Raw genomic sequence first — 21105 nt, forward strand, 5'->3', positions numbered from 1 at the left:
TTGATCGGTCACCCCAAAGATCGCCGGGGGGAGGCGATGGCGGAGCACGTGGTGGGTCGGAAGAGGTGCCGGTGGATGTTAAGATGGACGGCCCCACTCTGACCAAAGTCATTAACTCGGTGATGACTAACCACGGTGAGGATGGAGTCCAGACGATGGAGGTGAGTGTAAGGACTTAAAACAGGCCGTACTAACCCTCTGCGCTCTAGTCGTGGAGGCGAAGTCGAAGTGGAAGTCCTTACTGGAAGCCAGTAAGGAGGCGGAGCACAAGATCCGTCTTCTTACTGAAGAAAAGGAATTGGCGGTTAGCCAAGCCAAGAAGGCCTCGAAGGAGGCCAAATCGAAGATTCGGCTCCTTGCAGAAGGGAAGCAGCTGGCGGAGAGCCAGACTGCAGAACTTAAACGGCGTATGGCTAACAGCGGAGCAACTCCTAAGCTTAGTAGGGTCACGCAGGAGGCGGACCTGAAAGTAGCTAATAAAGCCTCGGCACGGACCGCAGAAAAGGTCCGAGTGGAGACCGAGAGGAAAATGGTACCTCCACCTAGGAAGATACCAGAGGACCGCCGGGAGGAAGATCTACCATGGACAAAGGTAGTGAATCCTAAAAAGGAGAAAAGAAGCCGCCAGCAGGTCGCAAGGAGTGAAACCAAGGGAAAGGATCCAGCCACCGCCAAGAAGGGTAGAGCCCGTGAGGAAAAGGGTGCGCCTTCTAGTGGGAGTGGCAAGCGGAAGGATAGAGGTGAAGCGATCATTGTCAAGGCTGACGATAAAAGCTACGCCGAAGTCCTAAAGACTATGAGAGGCACTGAGAAGCTCTCTAGTCTAGGAGGGGATGTCAACTGCATCCGAAGAACGCGCAAAGGCGAGATGATTCTCGTCTTGAAGCGGGATGCTACTCGGAAGAGTTCCGAGTATAAAAAGTTGACGGAAGAGGTCCTGGGTGACAGGGTCCAGGTTAGAGCCCTGTGCCCAGTCCTGAACATCCAGTGCAAGGGCATGGATGAAATAACCGAAGCCGGAGACCTGGTAGACGCACTGAAGGATCAGTGTAATGTCGAGATCCAGGAATCCGCGATTCGGTTACGCAAAGGCTTTGCGGGAATGCAGGTTGCCTCATTCCAAGTACCTATGGCTGAGGCCAAGAAGGTGCTGGATAAGGTAAAACTGAAGGTGGGTTGGTCGGTGTGCTCGCTGAGCACAAGCCAACCCAATCAGGCCTGCTACAGGTGCCTTGGCCACGGTCATAAGTCCTATGACTGTAAGGGACCTGACCGTAGTAAGCTGTGCCGTAGGTGCGGAGCCGAAAACCACCAGGCTCGCACCTGCCAGGTTGCACCGAGATGCCTGATCTGTCCTACGGGGGCAGACAACAGGCATCTCACCGGTGCACAGGCCTGTCCGGCCTCTAGAAGGGTCCAGACATGCAAGTAACACAGCTAAACTTGAACCACTGCGAGGCGGCCCAGCTGCTGCTACAACAGTCGGTTATCGAGTGTAAAGCTGATGTTGCCTTGCTGTCTGACCCATACCGCATCCCTGCTGGAAACGGCAGCTGGATTGCGGACAAGTCCGGTATGGTGGGAATCTGGACTTGTGGGCGCTACCCCATCCAGAAGATAATATCTTCGCCTAACGATGAGGGTTTCGTCATAGCAAAGGTAAACAGTGTTTACTTTTGTAGCTGCTACTGTCCTCCTAGATGGAGTATAGAGCAGTACACTAGGGTAGTTGATACTCTTGCGGCGAAGCTAACTGGCCTTAAACCAGTAGTTGTAGCAGGTGACTTCAATGCGTGGGCAGTGGACTGGGGTTCCCGGTTTACTAACGCTAGAGGTCATATCCTGTTAGAGTCACTAGCGGTATTGAACGTAGTTCTGCTGAACGAAGGTCAAGTGCCAACGTTCAGAGGACCGAGCGGTGATTCATGTATCGATGTCACCTTCTGCAGCGCAGGATGGACTGAAGAACCGAGATGGATGGTCCACGAGGGTCATACTTCTAGCGACCATCAGGAAGTACGTTTTATGGTCGAGTATACCCGGAGAACTACGACGAGAAGAGGTGGTGCAACGGATCCCGGATGGCGCACGTCACAGTTCAATCAAGAGCTGTTGGTGGAGGCGCTGCGCTGGGAGAGTAGGACTACAGGACTGAGCGGTAACGACCTGACGGAAGTACTTACACGTGCTTGCGACGTGGCGATGCCAAAGAAGACCCAGCCCCCAGGAAATCGACAACCAGTGTACTGGTGGTCTGACACGATTGCAGATCTTCGTAGAACCTGTCTTAAAGCTAAAAGAAGGTTGCGACGTGCTAGAACAGACGCTGAGCGACTCGATAGACGAGGGGTATTCCGGACAGCGAGCAGAGCTCTGAACTACGAGATTAAATGTAGCAAGCGAGCCTGCTTCGAACAGCTGTGCAGGATGGCGAATGACACCCCGTGGGGCGATGCATACAGGATAGTGATGTCTAGGACCAATAGCACACCTCCTGAAAGATCCCCAGAGCTGTTAGCCAGTATAGTAGAGGGACTGTTTCCGACACATGAACCATCGGACTGGCCCGCTACACCGTACGAGTCAGTCGACGTGGTACCGCTAGTGACTAACGAAGAGCTTATCGTAGCCGCAAGAAAACTTAAGCTCAATAAGGCGCCAGGCCCGGATGGTATTCCAAACCTGGCCCTTAAACACGCCATTCTTGCCAATCCAGATATGTTCAGGAGCTGCCTCCAGAGATGCATGGACGAAGGAAACTTCCCAGATCGATGGAAACGGCAGAAATTGGTGCTATTACCGAAGCCTGGCAAACTGCCGGTGGATCCTTCGGCTTACAGACCAATTTGCTTACTCGACACAGCTGGAAAGCTGCTAGAGAGGGTCATTCCTAATAGATTGTCGGCTTATACAGAGTGTGCTGGTGGCTTATCTAGCAACCAGTATGGCTTCCGTAAGGGCCGTTCTACCATCGAAGCAATTCGAGCGGTAACGGATACGGCCAAGATAGCGAGAGGTTTAAACAGAAGAGGTATTAGGTACTGCGCGTTGATTACACTTGATGTAAAAAACGCGTTTAACAATGCCAGCTGGGCAGCAATTGCTGACTCCCTGCACCGATTGAGAGTTCCGGATTACCTGTGCAGGATACTGAAAAGCTATTTTCAGAATAGGGTGCTGTTATACGACACTGATGCCGGTCGAAAGTCGATCGTAGTGTCAGCGGGTGTTCCACAGGGATCGATCCTCGGACCGGTTCTGTGGAATATTATGTACGATGGAGTATTACGCCTAAGTCTCCCGGCCGGAGTGAAGATAGAAGGCTTCGCGGATGACGTAATGCTAGAAGTAGCAGGTGACACTCTCGACGAAGTTAGATTGAAGGCTTCATACGCGATTGGCAGAGTGGAGGAATGGCTCAACTCGAGACGGTTATCCCTTGCACACCACAAGACGGAAGTCGTGGTAGTGCATAACCGTCATGGGTTGCAACAGGCTAGGATAAGAGTAGGGACCTGCACAGTTAACTCCGTGAGGTCTCTCAAGCATCTGGGCGTGATGATCGATGATAAGCTCAATTTTACGAGCCACGTCGATTATGCATGTCAGCGGGCTTCATTGGCGATAAAATCTTTATCACGAATGATGTCCAACAGATCGGCGGTGCATAGTCAAGTGCGTAGGCTGATAGCTGGCATAGCATTGTCTATCATCCGTTATGGCGTGCCGGCATGGGCCGTAGCACTAAAAGCCGAGTACAATGTAAAGAAATTGATCAGAGTACACCGGCTGATGTGCTTACGTGTCGCGAGCGCATATCGCACCATATCATATGAGGCGGTGTGCGTTATAGCTGGAATGATGCCGATCGACACACTCCTAGAGGAGGATGTGGAGTGCTACAACGAAAGGGACTCGGTGCAAGTGCGACGTGTCAAGAGAGCAGCTTCGTTGCTCAAATGGCAAAGAGCATGGGACACCGCAGTCAAAGGTCGTTGGACCCACAGACTGATTCCAGATGTGTCCAACTGGGTTGATAGGAAGCATGGTCAAGTCAACTTCCACCTAACGCAGGTGTTGTCTGAACATGGCTGCTTTAAGAAATTCCTACACAGGTTTGGCTTCGCAGATTCTGCGGAGTGTCCTGAATGTGTAGGTGAGGTAGAATCGGCAGAGCATGTGATGTTCGCATGCCCGCGATTCGAGGTAGAACGCAATACCATGCTGCTTATTAGTGGTATGGATACAACCCCGGACAACCTCGTCGAGAGGATGTGCCGGGAAGAAGCTATATGGAATGCGGTGAACACAGCATCTCACCAGATCATGTCGAAACTGCAGCGGTGGTGGCGTCTTGAACAAAACCAACGAGTGCAGTAAGGGCACCTGTGATGCAGTGAACATTTGCTCACCCCGACAACCAACATGTCGCGGGTGGGCTGCGGGGACCTCAGTATGTAGATATAGAGGTCATTGCGGTTCACGCGCGGTGGTTGTTGTCGGGGTGCTCGTCTCCAACGTGAGATTATGATACGGACCGTTAGGTTACTATCATAGCTCGCGATCGACGGGTGGTGAGGTAGCCACCCTTGAAGTCGATGTTGTGTGTATTGACGTCAAGTGCGTTAGCATAGGCGTGAGCGTTCTCAATAGTCCCCCCCTGATGTATTGCTTAATTGCGGGCCGGGGGTACGGACTGGCGAAAGGGTTTTGGTTTTAGTGGGTCGGGTAAGAGTTACATGACATACCCATCCCCACACTACCTGAGTACCTCCTCAGGTGTCTGGTTGCAGATTTCCGTTTACCCTTGCTAAAAAAAAAAAAAAAAAAAACACACACATACATACACACATACAGACATCACCTCAATTCGTCGAGCTGAGTCGATTGGTATATAACACTATGGGTCTCCGAGCCTTCTATAAAAAGTTCGGTTTTGGAGCAGTTCTATAGCCTTTCCGTATACTTAGTATACGAGAAAGGCAAAAAACAGTTATGGTGCATACTCTTTTTCCACCATTTGACCACACTTTTCTATTCAATTTTCTAATTTTTATCTAATTTAGGAAACCATTGAGTTAAAACGTTCGCCAAATTGAGATTTGCACTGTTTGGTTTTCGATCAAAGAACATCTATTTTATGAGACGTCAATGCAAAGTGGCAGACCTCATTCGTTAGATAACACCGGAAGGTAATTCAGAGAGGAAACCAGCCAACCGTTTAATGAGAGGTTTCTGGTCGGTAATGCTTAGCTCGACCGAGCTTCGAACGTAAATGTATACTTTGCTCTATTGATTACCTATCGCCCACTTTCTTTCCACTTCATGGGTAATTCTGAATGATTCGTTATGGAGGCTTGCTCACCGCACAGTTCACCAGTATCAGTTTTACTGCAACTATCTGAAGTTGTTTTAGGAAATTCTCGGTTCTAAAGTAACTTATAGCTTTGACTTGGATGCTGTTAACATTTCTCCTTTATCAGTACTTAATTTGAGCAGCACTGTGATGGTTCCAATGGACGGCGAAGGTCAGCCACCAGATCAGAATGGTTCGCATTTTTTCATCTTCACCATGAATAAAAAACTAAGCATGTAAATCCCTTACAGACGAGTCAGAACCTATTTTCCGAGAGCAGCTACCGAGCCTTCATTCAGCCATGCTTAAACGCATCCAATCGATATGTACCACATCAACGGTGAAAAGACGTATCCACGTGCTCCAATGGTTACCCAAGTATCGAGTAAGCTATATCGCTTCGGATATCATCGCCGGAGTCACGGTCACGTTAACGGCCATTCCACAAAGCATAGCCTATGGAATCCTCGCGAACTTACAACCGCAGGACGGGATCAACTCCAACATGGTAGGATGTTTCGTGTACTTTCTGTTCGGGAGCGTCAAGGATGTCACAGTGGCACCAACCTCGATCATGGCTATCATGATTCAAGGGTATGTTACGAAGCTCGGACCGGGCGTATCCTTGCTGACGTTGATGGCTGGTGGTGTAACGTTCCTGTTTGGCTTGCTCAACCTAGGATTCTTGATGCGGTTCATCTCAATGCCGGTCATTACAGGTTTTACGACGGCTGCTTGCTTGACGATCGGTAGTACACAGCTTCGATCGCTGTTTGGGATCAGCACTAAAGGAAAAAGCAGTGATTTTGTAGATGCTTGGGAAAATGTAATCCAAAACGTCGGTGAGACTCGGCTGTGGGATGCATTGCTGGGGTTTGGTTCGATCGCTTTCCTATTGGTACTTAGAGTATGTTCTTAATCTTTACGAGAAAAACCAATCGCTTTCTTCATTTAGTTTGTTCAATTTCAGCTTACCAAAGACAGCGGCTCCGACAACCGCTGGAAAACTTTCTTCAAATATCTCGCTCTAACCCGTAACGCAATGGTCGTAACCATTGGAGCATCAATAGCCTACGGCTTTTCAATCAACGGAACTCAACCGTTCATTCTTACTGGCCACGTGGCAGCCGGCGTTCCACCTTTCCGTATTCCACCACTATCCGTAACGAACAATGGAACTTACTACTCCTTCTCCGACATGATCTCCATAATGGGATCATCGATTGTAACAATTCCATTGGTATCCACACTTGAGATCATATCCATCGGCAAGGCCTTCTCCAAAGATAAAATCGTAGATGCCACCCAGGAAATGCTTGCCCTTGGTTTGTGTAACATGGCGGTGGCATTTTTTTCACCACTTCCCGTCGCGGGGTCATTCACGCGAACTGCCATTAACAACAGTAGCGGGGTCAAGACCTCCCTTGGATGTGCCGTAACGGCCGCAATGCTCTTCCTAGCTATGGCAGCCCTGGCGGATGCGTTTTGCTACATTCCAAAAGCCACACTCGCGTCGGTGGTAATTACGGCCATGATCTTCATGGTCGACTACAACGGAATGGCGGAGATCTGGCGAGTCAAGAAGCTGGACATGGTTCCATTTCTAGGCACGGTGATTGCTTGTCTCTTTTTTGGACTGGATAAGGGCATTCTGATTGGCATCGCAATGAACTGCTGCCATTTATTGTACCACATATCGACACCCAGGATCGAATTCCACTTATCGCTGGTGGAAGACATTCGGGTTCTTTTGGTACGACCTGCAATGGATTTGACCTTTTCTTCGGCGGAATATATGCGCGATTGTGTCGTAAAGACAGTCAAAAATACTTGTGAAAATCCTGTCGATTTGGTCGTTTTGGATGGCAGCAGGGTGAACTATGTGGACACGACAGCAGTGAAGAATTTGGCAGGCGTGGAGTCCGATTTACGATCGAAAGATGTAGGATTGGTGATTTGGAGGTGGAAAAGGAGTACGGCTGGAGGATTGGTGCGACTCGGAGACAAATTTCGAGCTTTGTTGAGCAATGATGGAGATTTAAATGAGGTGGTGCTGAATTGGAAGACACCCACCGAAGGCTTGTTGCAGAGATGTCACTGATTTATAAGCGAATAATATCATCTTGAACACTTACCTCTTTTTATGTTACTTCTTTCTACGATGCTCTTTTTACGACGTGGAAAGAAAGCCAAAAGTAAACCTTCCAGAAATGCAGAAAATCGAAAACTTGATGCGCATCCTCAACCTAATTTGAAGTTCTGAAAAAGTCATCCGGAGAGGCAGGAAGATTTTTAGTGAAGCATTTAAAGACATTGTTTTGGTAGCTCGTCCAGTCGTCCAACTCATACCATCTTGGACGGCAGGAAGCAATGGGTGGGGCTCTGTTCAAGGAGATGATAAGAGGGAAGTGGTCACTAAGACAGTAGGCGTCGTGAACACCCAGGACAACTGAGATAGAACGTTATGGCTGCATAAGGTTCGATCAAGTGCGTTCGAGCAACCGTCCTTGGACATGATTGGAAGGGTGTCCCCAAAGAGTAGAATGTTCGTTTAAATCAAAAGAACCGAGAATAATATTTCATCTATTATTTTAGAGAGATGTGCTTGAATTTGGTTAGAGGGATGATTGGGTAGAATATAAATTGAAACTAAGGTAACTTTTGTCAAGAGCAAGAACGATTCGACGGTGTGGGATATCATATGTCATGGTAATAACTGATGCAGTTCTGTTAGGATGAACTGGATTTTAAAAGAGGTAGGTTTTAATGTAATCGGGCAAAACCTTAAATTCGCCAACCATTTCCTGTATGTAGTGTTAATACAATGGGATCATACTGAGGTATCTGTTATTCTGGAAGTCTTCGTCTTAGTCCCATCTGATATCAGATTCCACTGTAAAGCAAGGCAGATTAAAGTTGACGATTCGATAGAGGAGAGTTGATTATTTGTTTATTTTTTCTTGTGCTGAGCATTTGTTAGATTTGTTATGGGAAACCAGATATAGATAAGGTTCAGAATGCTTTGTTTATCGCCGGCCGTGTAGGGATGTGTAAAGTGGGGAAGGGCCGTTTGGCAATATGCCGTTCAGCCGAATGCCACCAGGCCGAAAGTTGTTTGGCCGAATATACCATCTGGCCGAACAGACCATTGGACCGAAAGTAATTTGGCCGAAAGGGTCATTTGGCTGGAAGGGTCATTGTTGCCGAAATGGTCATTTGGCCGAATGGGTCGTTTGGTCGAAAGGGACATTTGACCGAAGGGATCGTTTGCCCGAAAGGAATGTTTTCCCGAAAGGCTCGTTTGGCCAACAGGGTCATTTAGCCGAGAGTGGTATTTGGCCGAAAGGGTTGTTTGGCCGAAAGGGTCTTCTTCTTCTTCTTCTTCTTATTGGCATTACATCCCCCACTGGGACAGAGCCGCCTCACAGCTTAGTGTTCTTTAAGCACTTCCACAGCTATTAACTGCGAGGTTTCTAAGCCAAGTTACCATTTTTGCATTCGAATATCATGAGGCTAACACGATGATACTTTTATGCCCAGGTATCAGGTATCAGAACGTCGGCTCAGGAGGCACGTTCCCCTCAATTTGGGAGATTTGTGCCATCGCCTTCCCTGGCCTTTCTCATCATTTACCTGACGGAAAGGAAGTGAAAAGGGGAAAGGAAGAGGAAGTGAAGTTGGAAAGGAGAATGGAACCATTTATAGGAAAGCCAATTATGTAGACTCACACGCATCCAGCTAGGGACTAAAGAGAGGTGTCACAAAAACCTAGAGGACGTAACAATGGACGAACGTCAAAGACGAAACACAGAGTGCACTGTGAAAAATGCATAATGCGAATCCATATAGGTGACAATCACAAAGTACATTGTAAAAATCGCATAATGCGAATCCATATAGTTGGCAATTTGTTGAAAACTAAGTAAAACACATATTCATAACTCCATTCTTATTGAACCTCATGTTGAGGTTGAACAAGAGTAGCCGAACCCGAACGTCAAGAACGAAACACAGAGTACACTGTGAAAAACGCATAATACGAATACATGTAGGTAACATACACAAAGTACATTGTAAAAAAACGCATAATGCGAATCCATATAGGTGACAATTTGTTGAAATCTAAGTAAAACACATATTCATAACCCCACTCTTATGTAACCTCACGTTGAGATTGAACAAGAGTAACCGAAGCCGAACGTCAAGGACGAGACACAGAGTACACTGTGAAAAACGCATAATGCGAATCCATATAGGTGACATACACAAAGTACATTGTAAAAAAAACGCATAATGCGAATCCATATAGGTGACAATTTGTTGAAAACTAAGTAAAATACATATTCATAACCCCACTCTTATTTAACCTCACGTTGAGATTGAACAAGAGTAGCCGAAGCCAAACGTCAAGGACGAGACACAGAGTACACTGTGAAAAAACGCATAATGCGAATCCATATAGGTAACATACACAAAGCGAGGGCTAAAATACTGTGAAGGGGGCCCTGGTGCTTCACAGTCTCCGTTTATGGTTAGGTTCTTATTAGACCCCCCTAACCATTTATTCGTAGGCACGGTAAGCATAAAGCCGCATCACACCGAAAATTAGGGGTCACATGTATGGTGGACTTTTACCACTGGAACAGGCAATCCGTAATGTTATTCTTAGCCAGATAACCAGCTGCCGATACCACACGGCTATCTAGGCTGTTCGTGGAGAGAAGTTGACATTGACTTTACGTCAACTCTCAATGTGGCCGAACAGCCAGCCGAATATACCATCTGGCCGAACAGACCATTGGACCGAAAGTAATTTGGCCGAAATGGTCATTTGGCTGGAAGGGTCATTGTTGCCGAAATGGTCATTTGGCCGAATGGGTCGTTTGGTCGAAAGGGATATTTGACCGAAGGGTTCGTTTGCCCGAAAGGAATGTTTTCCCGAAAGGGTCGTTTGGCCAACATGGTCATTTGGCCGAGAGTGGTATTTGGCCGAAAGGGTTGTTTGGCCCTCCTTAGCCGTGCGGTAAAGGTTGAGAGGGTTCGATTCCCGGTGCCGGTCTAGGCAATTTCGGATCGGAATTGTCTCGACTTCCCTGGACATAAAAGTATCATCGTGCTAGCCTCATGATATACGAATGCAAAAATGGAAACCTGGCTTAGAAACCTCGCAGTTAATAACTGTGGAAGTGCTTAATGAACACCAAGCTGCGAGACTGCTCTGTCCCAGTGTGGGGATGTAATGCCAATTAGAAGAAGAAGGTTGTTTGGCCGAAAGGGTTTTCTTCTTCTTCTTCTTCTTATTGGCATTACATCCCCCACTGGGACAGAACCGCCTCGCAGCTTAGTGTTCATTAAGCACTTCCACAGCTATTAACTGCGAGGTTTCTAAGCCAAGTTACCATTTTTGCATTCGAATATCATGAGGCTAACACGATGATACTTTTATGCCCAGGGAAGTCGAGACAATTTCCAAACCGAAAATTGTCTAGAGCCTAGACCGGCGCCGGGAATCGAACCCAGCCACCCTCAGCATGGTCTTGCTTTGTAGCAACGCGTCTTACCGCACGGCTAAGGAGGGCCCCAGAGAGGTATTTGGCCGAAAGGGTCATTTGGCCGAAAGGGTCTTGGCCTGAAAGGGTTAATTGGGCGAAAGGGTCGTTTTGGCCAAAGGGTCGTTTGGCCAAAAGGGTCATTTCGCTGGAAGGGTTATTTGGCCAAAAAGGTCATTTGGCCGAATGGGTCGTTTGGCCGAAAGGGTCATTTGACCGAAAGGATCGTTTGGCCGAAAGGGTCGTTTAGCTGAAAGGGTCATTTGGCCGAAAGGGTAATTTGGCCGAAAGGGTCTTTGCCTAAAAGGGTAAATTGGCTAAAAGGGTCATTTGGCCGAAAGGGTCGTTTGGCGGAAAAGGTCGTTTGGCGGAAAGGGTCATTTGGCCAATAGAATCGTTTGGCCGAAAGGGTAGTTTGGCCTAAAGGGTCATTTGGCCGAAAGGGTCGTTTGACCGAAAGGGTAGTTTGGCCGAAAGGGTAGTTTAGTCGAAAGGGTCATTTAGCCGAATAGGACATTTGGTCGAATAGAACATTTGGCCTAATAAGACATTCGGCCCTCCTTAGCCGTGCGGTAAGACGCGCGGCTACAAAGCAAGAGCATGCTGAGGGTGGCTGGGTTCGATTCCCGGTGCCGGTCTAGTCAATTTTCGGGTTGGAAATTGTCTCGACTTCCCTGGGCATAAAAGTATCATCGTTCTAGCCTCATGACATACAAATCCAGAAATGGTAATTTGGCTTAGAAACCTCGCGGTTAATAATTGTGGAAGTGCTTAATGAACACTAAGCTGCGAGGCGGCTCTATCCCAGTGTGGGGATGTAATGCCAATAAGAAGAAGAAGAAAAAGAAGACATTCGGCCAAATATGTCATTTGGACGAAGACGACAGTTGACCACGTCTTAATTCTCATGCCTCATTTCTCACTTCTCATTGTAAAAAGTGAGAAGCTTGAAGTGAGTAGAGACGTGTCCACTTCGCACTATTCACTTTTCACAAAAAAGTTAGAAATGAGAAATAAGAAGTGTGACGTCACAATTTTTACTCCTCATTTCTCACCTCTCACCAAGAAAAAATGAGAAGCGAGAAGTGAGTAGTGGGACGTCTCACTATTCACTTCGTGCTTCTGACTTTCTACTGTGAGAAGATAAAAATGAAGAAATAGAAATAAGACGTCTCACTACTCACTTCTCATTTCTCACGGCTCATTGTTAAAAATGAAAAGCGCGAAGTGAGTCGTAGGACGTCTGATTACTCACTTCACGCTTTTCAATTTTACAGCGAAAGGTGATAAATGAGGAGTGATAAGTGAGACGTCTCACTTCTCGCTGTAAAAAGTGAGAAGCGCGAAGTGAGTAGTGAGACGTCTCCTTATTCACTTCGCGCTTCTCACTTTCTACAGTAAAAAGAGAAAAATTAAAAAAGAGAAGTGAGACGCCTCACTACTCTTTTCTCATTTCTCACTGCTCACTGTGAAAAATGAGCAGTGCGAAGTTGATAGTCAGACGTCAAACTACCCACTTCGTGCTTCTCACTTTTTGCAACGAAAAGTGAGAAAAGGGGAGTTAGAAGTGAGACGTCTCCTTTCTCATACCTCATTTATCACATATCGCACTACTCACTTTCCAAGTGAAGAGAGTAGTGAGACGTCTCACTTCTCACTCTTCATTTGAGACAGAAGAGAGCTAGGTCCTCGCTTTCTCCAGCAAAGTTGTTCATCAGAATGTTGGCTTCACAGGAAAAATATCGGTGGCCAAGTGTGACTATACCCTAAAGACCCAGATATCCGAATCCTTGGGAAGATTTCACTTCACAGAGCATGCAAACGAATCTGGAATATTTGAGTCTCATACAGCATTGTATGATAATTTTAAATACTCTATGAGGTTTACTCATCTTGAATGCCAAGCCAGTGATCAATTCTCAGGAGTACGAGATGCTCAAGGTTCTCCAAAACGTTCTCTAGTTCAGCCTATGTTCCAAACCGGGAATCGAACCCAGCCACCCTCAGCATGGTCTTGCTTTATAGCCGCACATCTTACCGCTAGGCCAAGGAGGGAGGGATTTCCCGAAATTTCTGAATGAGTATTCCGGAGAATTTCTGCACATATAAAGAATTCTTGTAGGATGAAATTCCCCGAGTTTCTGAAGGAGAAACTCTCCAAAAATTCTAAAGCAGGAATATACCACAATTTTCGTATATCGAGCTCCCTGAATTCGTGAAGAAGGATTTCTCCTATATATCAGGGTGGAAGGTTTCCAGAGAATTCAAGAAAAAGGAATACTTGGGTTGAGGTAAGAAGGTAGGCTGCAGTCCTTCAATTATTTTGTGTATTTATTTCCTATAATTCCTGAGGGGCATAACTTCTAAAAAGTAAGTCTTTAGAATTCTCCATAATATCTGAAGGGGACAGGGTATACCCTCCGAACTACTGGGAAGGAATTCCCCATAATTCCTAAGGTAGGAAAACCACTGTATTCCTGTAGTATGAGTTTCCCAGAATTCCTGAAAAAGGAGTTGTGCAGAACTCCTGGGGAAGGATTTGCACAGAATTAAAGAAAAAGGAAGTTTCCCAAATTCTCAAAGGGGCAATTCCTCAAAATTCTTTGAGTGAGAATTCTTCAAAACTCCTGGAAGAGTAATTCCTCAGAATGCCTGTAGAAAAAGTCGCTGTTGGCAGACTTTCCAGAAATGAGTTTTCAGAATTCCGAGAAAAGATTTTTTTCAGAAAGGGTTTAAAATTAAAAATGGTAGCAGGAGGATTTTCTGGATTGGTTCCAGTTATGTAAAAAGGTGTTCGCTAATATGTCTAGCTCTTTGTGTAAAATGATTCAATGATGGTTTTCTCATTGCTAGAAATGCTATGCTTATCATAAAATCACACCATCTGATGGCACATTACATCAAAATATTTTTTATCAGTAAAAAAATCAGATTTCTTAAAAAAAATATGGCGTAGCGAGAAAATTTTGTTGTCGGAGAGAGGAGGACTATTGTATTGCTTTCGATTTTTTTTGAATCGTTTATGCTGATTGTGTTCCGTAGAATTGAATTGGATGAGTATTCAACAATTCTTCCATTTCAATTCATCCAAGAATTCCCTGGAGTTTAGGCTTTAAGGTCTGCTCGTGAATCCTAACGGCTGTTATTTGTTTTTCAAAATTAACAACGTACCTTGTAATTTATGGAACCAAATTGGATATGCTCTCAAAAAGTATATTATTGCAGATGCTCTGAGAATTTCCATGAGTAACGTTCTATTGGCATTTCTAGAAATGGCTCATGCTCTATGTGATCCATATAACTAAATAGGATAAACCTTAAATCAAAGATCTGGCTTTCTCAGTCTCTGGATTCATCAAAACGGCTATGTTTTGAATTGCAATTCAAAATATAGCCGTTTTGATCAACCCAGAGACTGAGAAAGCCAGATCCTTGATGCAACAATTTTTCCAGTCGTTAATTAATAACACTTATAAACCTTAAATATGAAATGAAATGCTATTTGATTCAAATGATCATAAACAGCGAGGTCTTTCTTAGCCATGCGGTGAGGTGCGTAGCATACAAAGCACAACCAAGCTGTAGGTGGCTGGGTTCGATTTCCGGTCTGGTCTAGGAAATTTTTGGATTGGTTCTCAATTTCCCTAGGCATGAAAGTTTTATTGTGTTAACGAATGCAAACATAATAGCTTGGCTTAGAAACCTCGAAGGTAACAACTGTGGAAGTGCTTAATTAATACTAAGCTGGGAGGCGGAAATGTCCCAATGATTTATGTAATGTTAATAAGAATATCACTAACAGCATGTTTATTTCTGAAAGAAACAAACAGATCTTTCGTTATGCGTATTGACCTTAAGACCTGTACTGCACTTCTAGAAAATCGTGGTTCGGAATGGAACAGGCATTCAATTGACCTTTCCTTGCGTGTCCTTTTTATTGCTGCAGTCGATTCTTTGATTGGTTAAAGGTCAACTTTTCCAAAGAACTCAATTTTTTTAACCATTGAACTAATTTGAAAATCAAAAACAAATCATGAAAAAGTGCTACACGTATGAATTGGGCTGAAGAATTGAACTGATGTTGGTTCAAGAGCATGTTTCATTTCTGAAAGGGGCTAATAGATCTTTCGTTATGCGTATAGACCTCAAGGCTTCAGGGAATTCTTCGGTTACCTGTAATGAAACATATGTTGAAGATATGTCTAATTTGATTCATAAATTGCTAGGAATATTGATATATGTACCATACTAAAAGGCCGAAATATATTAGTTTACGCGTGGAAGCCTACACACTTAATTTTTTTTACAGTCTCAGCAAAATGTTAAACTTTTACCGAGTTTCGCACAGCCGTGTCCCAGCAAACATGTTTTTACCGAGATTTCTGTCTTGCTGAAAATCAGCAAATAATTTGCTGAAAATCAGCTAACAAACGTCATTTTTTCCGGGATATCAGTTTTTTTTGCTGGACAGACGGCTGTGCGGATTTTTGCCGAGCTGCAAAATTAAAAACTGAGTGTGTAGACTCCAGGGAATTCTTGGAAGACCTGAAACATTTGGCGATAACATATCCACCACAAAAGTTCAACTAGTGGACTTAGTGGTTTCTTGCCCCAACAACAAATCCAATTTGGGTCTCTGGATTGCTATAATACACCCAAAAAAACAAATCTGACAATTATTGTATAAAATCTAGGCATATACAATTCTGTAAGCTTTTTATGCAGTATTGTATTGTAAAGATGTTTGATGCACATGTTTTTTTTCAGCGGCGCAGCCGAAATTTTTCAAACTTATAAAGGATTGAACGGAATTTTCTTCTAACAAATTGAGGGAGGGATATAAACCCCCAAGACCAAATTATTTCAACGGCGCGCCTAAAATTCACCGGCGGCGCGGTCATAAAATTCCAGCAGCGCGCCGGTCTAAAATGGTGGCGGAGGCGGCGCTTAAAAATCGTTGGCGATCTTGGCGCGGCGCGGCGGCGCACAGCTCTATTTCGGGGGCACACACAGATAGGTACGGAAGCATCGGACAACTGTTATTTTTATTATTTCACGCATGCTGCGACGCAGCAAAGCTAAATCAACAAAAATGACAGTTGTGCGCCGCCTCCGTATCGAGTGGTGTGCCCCCGAAAACGCGAGCACTTTGAACTTTGGATTCCGTGAAGAGTGTCCTTAAGGGGGCTTTTGATTCAGGTTGTGTCGAAGTCTTATCCGACAAACTCCACGCGTGTAGGCTTTCGCCGATTTTGAACAACTATTTGTACAATTGGTTGGGGTAAGGGTCATTTGGCCGAAACCCATTCGGACGAAAGCCATTTGGCCGAATGCCACTAGGCCGAACAAACCATTAGGCCGAAACCTATCTGACCGAAAGTCATTTGGCCGAAAGGGTCATTAGGCCGAAAGGGTCATTTGGCCGAAAGGGTCATTTGACCGAAAGGGTCATTTGGCCGAAAGGGTCAGTTGGCCGAAAGGGGCAGTTGGCCGAAAGGGTCATCTGACCGAAAGGGTCATCTGGCCGAAAGTTTCGTTTGACCATTCGACCAATTTAGCTGAAGGGTCATTTGGCCGAAAGGGTCATTTAGCAGAATAGGACATTTGGCCGAATAGGTCATTTATCCGAATAGTTTATTTGAGAAGTGAGGAATTAGGAATGAGAAGTGAGACGTTTCACTTCTCACTATTCATTTTTCACATGTCCCTCATCCACCAATTTGTGAAAGTTGCTGATGTAAAACTTTAATATTAGTCTGCCCATCCCCTTGTCTGTCGTACCCCATTACGAATGTCTTCCTCTTGTTGTACATTTGAATTTCTGTCGTTAATCCTTTCCGTACGACTTCCTCTCGTTGTTGTCTCCCATAAAAAGTTTGTTTGTCCCGTTACAGATGTGAAACATTTCCAAGAATGTCAACTAAATGAACATCAGCATTGTAAATAAGCACCCTTAATTTCCTTCCTCTCCTACTATGTTATTGTATTCTCTAACCTCGACCAAACCGCGAGTTGTTTCGGTTCCCCAAAACTAACATTATTGTATAAGAATCATGAAAAACTGTATTGAAAAACATGATTTCGGCTCCGTAACGCTTCACGGCAAATGAGCCTTCCAAATAAACGGCATGGCATGGCATGTGGATAAGCATAAGCCTAATGATTGTTATATTCGAGGTTTTATCCTTGTAACCTTTGTACGATTATTAAACCTACCTCCAACGTTACGGACGTAATTACCCTTAAAAGGGTTCGAGTGAATCAACTTCTTCAGCGTTGAACAACCTTCTGCATTACGGCTCTTACAAACGCTGCAAGACAAATCAACCAACCAATATGGTTCAACACACCATTTTCTTCCTAACTTTTGAACGCAATGACCGATCGTGATTATATTCAATAGTGATCAACTAAGATATTTTGATCCCCATCGAATGCAACTTGTTGCAAGAAAATCGGTGAAAAATTACTATATGAAAAAGTGGCTAATGTTTTTTTTTTTCGCTTGCTAACACACATACACACGGACAGACAGACATTTGTTCAACTTGACGAGTTGAGTTGATTGGTATATAACATTATGGGTTTCCGAGACTTCTATAAAAAATATATTTTGTAGTGAAATGATAGCCTTTGGTGGTATCGCTACTAGATGAATCAATGTGTTTTTCGCCTGATGCCACCTAGATATGATTAACAAATATATTTGTATGATTGTCAGTTCATAGATTCGAAGAAAAACAGAATAATAAAATCGTATGTCTCATGAAAACATCGTAAATGCTAAATGAATTATCCCCGAAGGTTCCTCGTGCCTATGGAGGCCCATAAAACCCAACATAAAATCTCTTGGTAGTCTCTTTGGACCAATTTCCATAATAGAGCTTCACGCAGTCCGGAATGGTTTGTCATTTGCGCGTACATGATTTTGAAAATACACCATTTGAAGGTAAAATTACTGCACAAACGATAATGTTGTGTGTGATTCAATCAGCGTTCCACTTTGATCAGACCTTTGTTGTCATCTAAACAACGTGAGCATACTTGAGAATCTAATGTTTGTTCACAAAACTATATGCGCCCAAATCACAGATCGCTCCTCGGAAAGCAAAATCCAGCAAATCCAGAACTGAAGCATTTCCAACCAAGCACACACATGGAAAAAGGCGCACCTAAACAATTTCCTAACAAACAACTATACGACGACGGATAGAATGGACGAAAAGTTTTTTTTGTGTTCCAGAAACAGATTTCTGTTTTTCATGCCCTTCGATACCTTTCACATTCACCACCGATTGGGAAGGGTGGTGGAGATAACCTCCGCCCAACATCCAGGAGACATGGGACTAATAAGAGAAAAGTTTTTCCTATGCTCGAACGAACTTTCTTCGCATCAGCTACAGCAGCATGCACGGTGATCAAAAACGAAAATATTTCGTAACGTCAAAGCGATTTATCAGAGATTGTTCCTTCGAACAGGTAAAATAATTGAATCTTTAGATCAATTTGGATCACCTTGAAACAGCAGAACATTCGATTGTTAAAATAGTTTTTCCGATTTTTGTTCAGGAACCATTTGAAAGTTTTTGACTAATTTATGTTTGAACAAAAGTTGCACTGAATGGAGGAATAGAATGATTGTTCGTTTGTTGGGGCACGTTATCGCTCATTGTTGGGGAAGTTTTGATTCTCTTAAGCTCTCCATTCCATCGATATATTTTTTTAGATATACAATTTCTACAGTTGTCTACCCTTTAATTATTATTATATTTGAGAATTGTCGAGAATGCTTCAATATTAAGAATTAGATGAACAGAATCCAAAGACGATGCAATTAAAACTAACGAAATAAATCCTATACCATCCAATTCAGTCCAATCAGAAACCAGAACCAATTCAAAGCCTAACCACTTCCAAACTAACTGTGAATCCAAATTCAATCCAATACGGATTTCATTCAAAAACAATACAAATATTCAATCCTGATCCAGATCCAATCCAATCGATCTAAAATCCATTCCATGTACAATACAAATCCAAAATGATTTCAAATCAATTCCAAATCCAATCCAAGCCTAATCCAAATCCAATCTAAATCCAATCCAAATCAAATCCAAATCCAATCCAAATCCAATCCAAATCCAATCCAAATCCAATCCAAATCCAATTCCAATCCAAATCCAATCCAAATATAAACCAACTCCTAGCCAAATCCAATGCAAATCCAATCCAAATCCAATCCAAACCAATCAAACCAATTCAAACCAATTCAAACCAATCCAAACCAATCCAAACCATTCCAAACCGATTCAATCCAAACCAATCCAAACCAAACCAAACCAATCCAAACCAATCCAAACCAATCCAAACCAATCCAAATCAAACCAATCCAAACCAATCCAATCCAACCAATCCAAACCAATCCAAACCAACCAAACCAATCCAAACCAATCCAAACCAATCCAAACCAATCCAAACCAACCAAACCAACCAAACCAATCCAAACCAACCAAACCAATCCAAACCAATCCAAACCAATCCAAACCAATCCAAACCAATCCAAACCAATCCAAACCAACCAAATCCAATCCAAACCAATCCAAACCAACCAAACCAACCAAACCAATCCAAACCAAACCAACCAAACCAACCAAACCAATCCAAACCAATCCAAACCAATCCAAACCAATCCAAACCAACCAAACCAACCAAACCAATCCAAACCAATCCAAACCAATCCAAACCAATCCACATCCAATCCAAACCAACCAAACCAATCCAAACCAATCCAAACCAATCCAAACCAATCCAAACCAATCCAAATCAAACCAAACCAATCCAAACCGATCCAATCCAAACCAATCCAAACCAATCCAAACCAAACCAATCCAAACCAATCCAAACCAATCCAAACCAATCCAAACCAATCCAAACCAATCCAAACCAATCCAAACCAATCCAAACCAATCCAAACCAATCCAAACCAATCCAAACCAATCCAAATCAAACCAAACCAATCCAAACCGATTCAATCCAAACCAATCCAAACCAATTCAAACCAAACCAATCCAAACCAATCCAAACCAATCCAAACCAATCCAAACCAATCCAAACCAATCCAAACCAATCCAAACCAATCCAAACCAATCCAAACCAATCCAAACCAACCAAACCAATCCAAACCAATCCAAACCAATCCAAACCAATCCAAACCAATCCAAACACAACCAAACCAATCCAAACCAATCCAAACCAATCCAAACCAACCAAACCAACCAAACCAATCCAACCAATCCAAACCAATCCAAACCAATCCAAACCAATCCAAACCAATCCAACCAATCCAAACCAATCCAAACCAATCCAAACCAATCCAACCAATCCAAACCAATCCAAACCAATCCAAACCAATCCAAATCAAACCAAACCAATCCAAACCGATCCAATCCAAACCAATCCAAACCAACCAAACCAAACCAATCCAAACCAATCCAAACCAATCCAAACCAATCCAAACCAATCCAAACCAATCCAAACCAATCCAAACCAATCCAAACCAATCCAAACCAATCCAAACCAATCCAAACCAACCAAACCAATCCAAACCAATCCAAACCAATCCAAACCAATCCAAACCAATCCAAACCAATCCAAACCAATCCAAACCAATCCAAACCAATCCAAACCAATCGAACCAATCCAAACCAATCCAAACCAATCCAAACCAACCAAACCAATCCAAACCAACCAAACCAACCAAACCAATCCAAACCAATCCAAACCAATCCAAACCAATCCAAACCAATCCAACACAAACCAACCAAACCAATCCAAACCAATCCAAACCAATCCATTCCAAATCCAATCAAAACCAATCCAAACCAATCCAAACCAATCCAATCCAATCCAAACCAATCCAAACCAATCCAAACCAATCCAAACCAATCCAAACCAACACAACCAATCCAAACCAATCCAAACCAATCCAAACCAATCCAAACCAATCCAAACCAATCGACATCCAATCCAAACCAATCCAAACCAATCCAAACCAATCCAAACCAATCCAAACCAATCCAAACCAACCAAACCAATCCAAACCAATCCAAACCAACCAAACCAACCAAACCAATCCAAACCAATCCAAACCAATCCAAACCAATCCAAACCAATCCAAACCAATCCAAACCAATCCAAACC

General features: G+C 44.0%; 1 protein-coding gene across 1 annotated transcript; it reads left to right on the forward strand.

Annotated features, from left to right (window-relative positions):
• Window positions 1–5412: 5412 nt before the first annotated feature.
• On the forward strand, window positions 5413–7483 carry LOC134210983 (sodium-independent sulfate anion transporter-like). The gene is made up of 3 exons (XM_062687469.1): window positions 5413–5549; window positions 5608–6263; window positions 6327–7483. Exons 1-3 carry the CDS (start codon window positions 5507–5509, stop codon window positions 7455–7457), a joined length of 1830 nt encoding a protein of 609 aa, XP_062543453.1. The 5' UTR covers window positions 5413–5506; the 3' UTR covers window positions 7458–7483.
• The last annotated feature ends 13622 nt before the right edge of the window (window positions 7484–21105 follow it).

Source organism: Armigeres subalbatus, chromosome 1 (assembly GCF_024139115.2).
Source record: "Armigeres subalbatus isolate Guangzhou_Male chromosome 1, GZ_Asu_2, whole genome shotgun sequence".
Taxonomy (NCBI): domain Eukaryota; kingdom Metazoa; phylum Arthropoda; class Insecta; order Diptera; family Culicidae; genus Armigeres; species Armigeres subalbatus.

Excerpts from the sequence above, each read along its gene's own strand:
- LOC134210983 (XM_062687469.1), top strand. The coding sequence starts at position 5,507 with ATGGTTCCAATGGACGGCGAAGGTCAGCCACCAGATCAGAATG. Across the intron at positions 5,550-5,607 it reads TCAGCCACCAGATCAGAATG|ACGAGTCAGAACCTATTTTC; the intron begins GTTCGCATTTTT and ends AATCCCTTACAG. Across the intron at positions 6,264-6,326 it reads CTTTCCTATTGGTACTTAGA|CTTACCAAAGACAGCGGCTC; the intron begins GTATGTTCTTAA and ends GTTCAATTTCAG.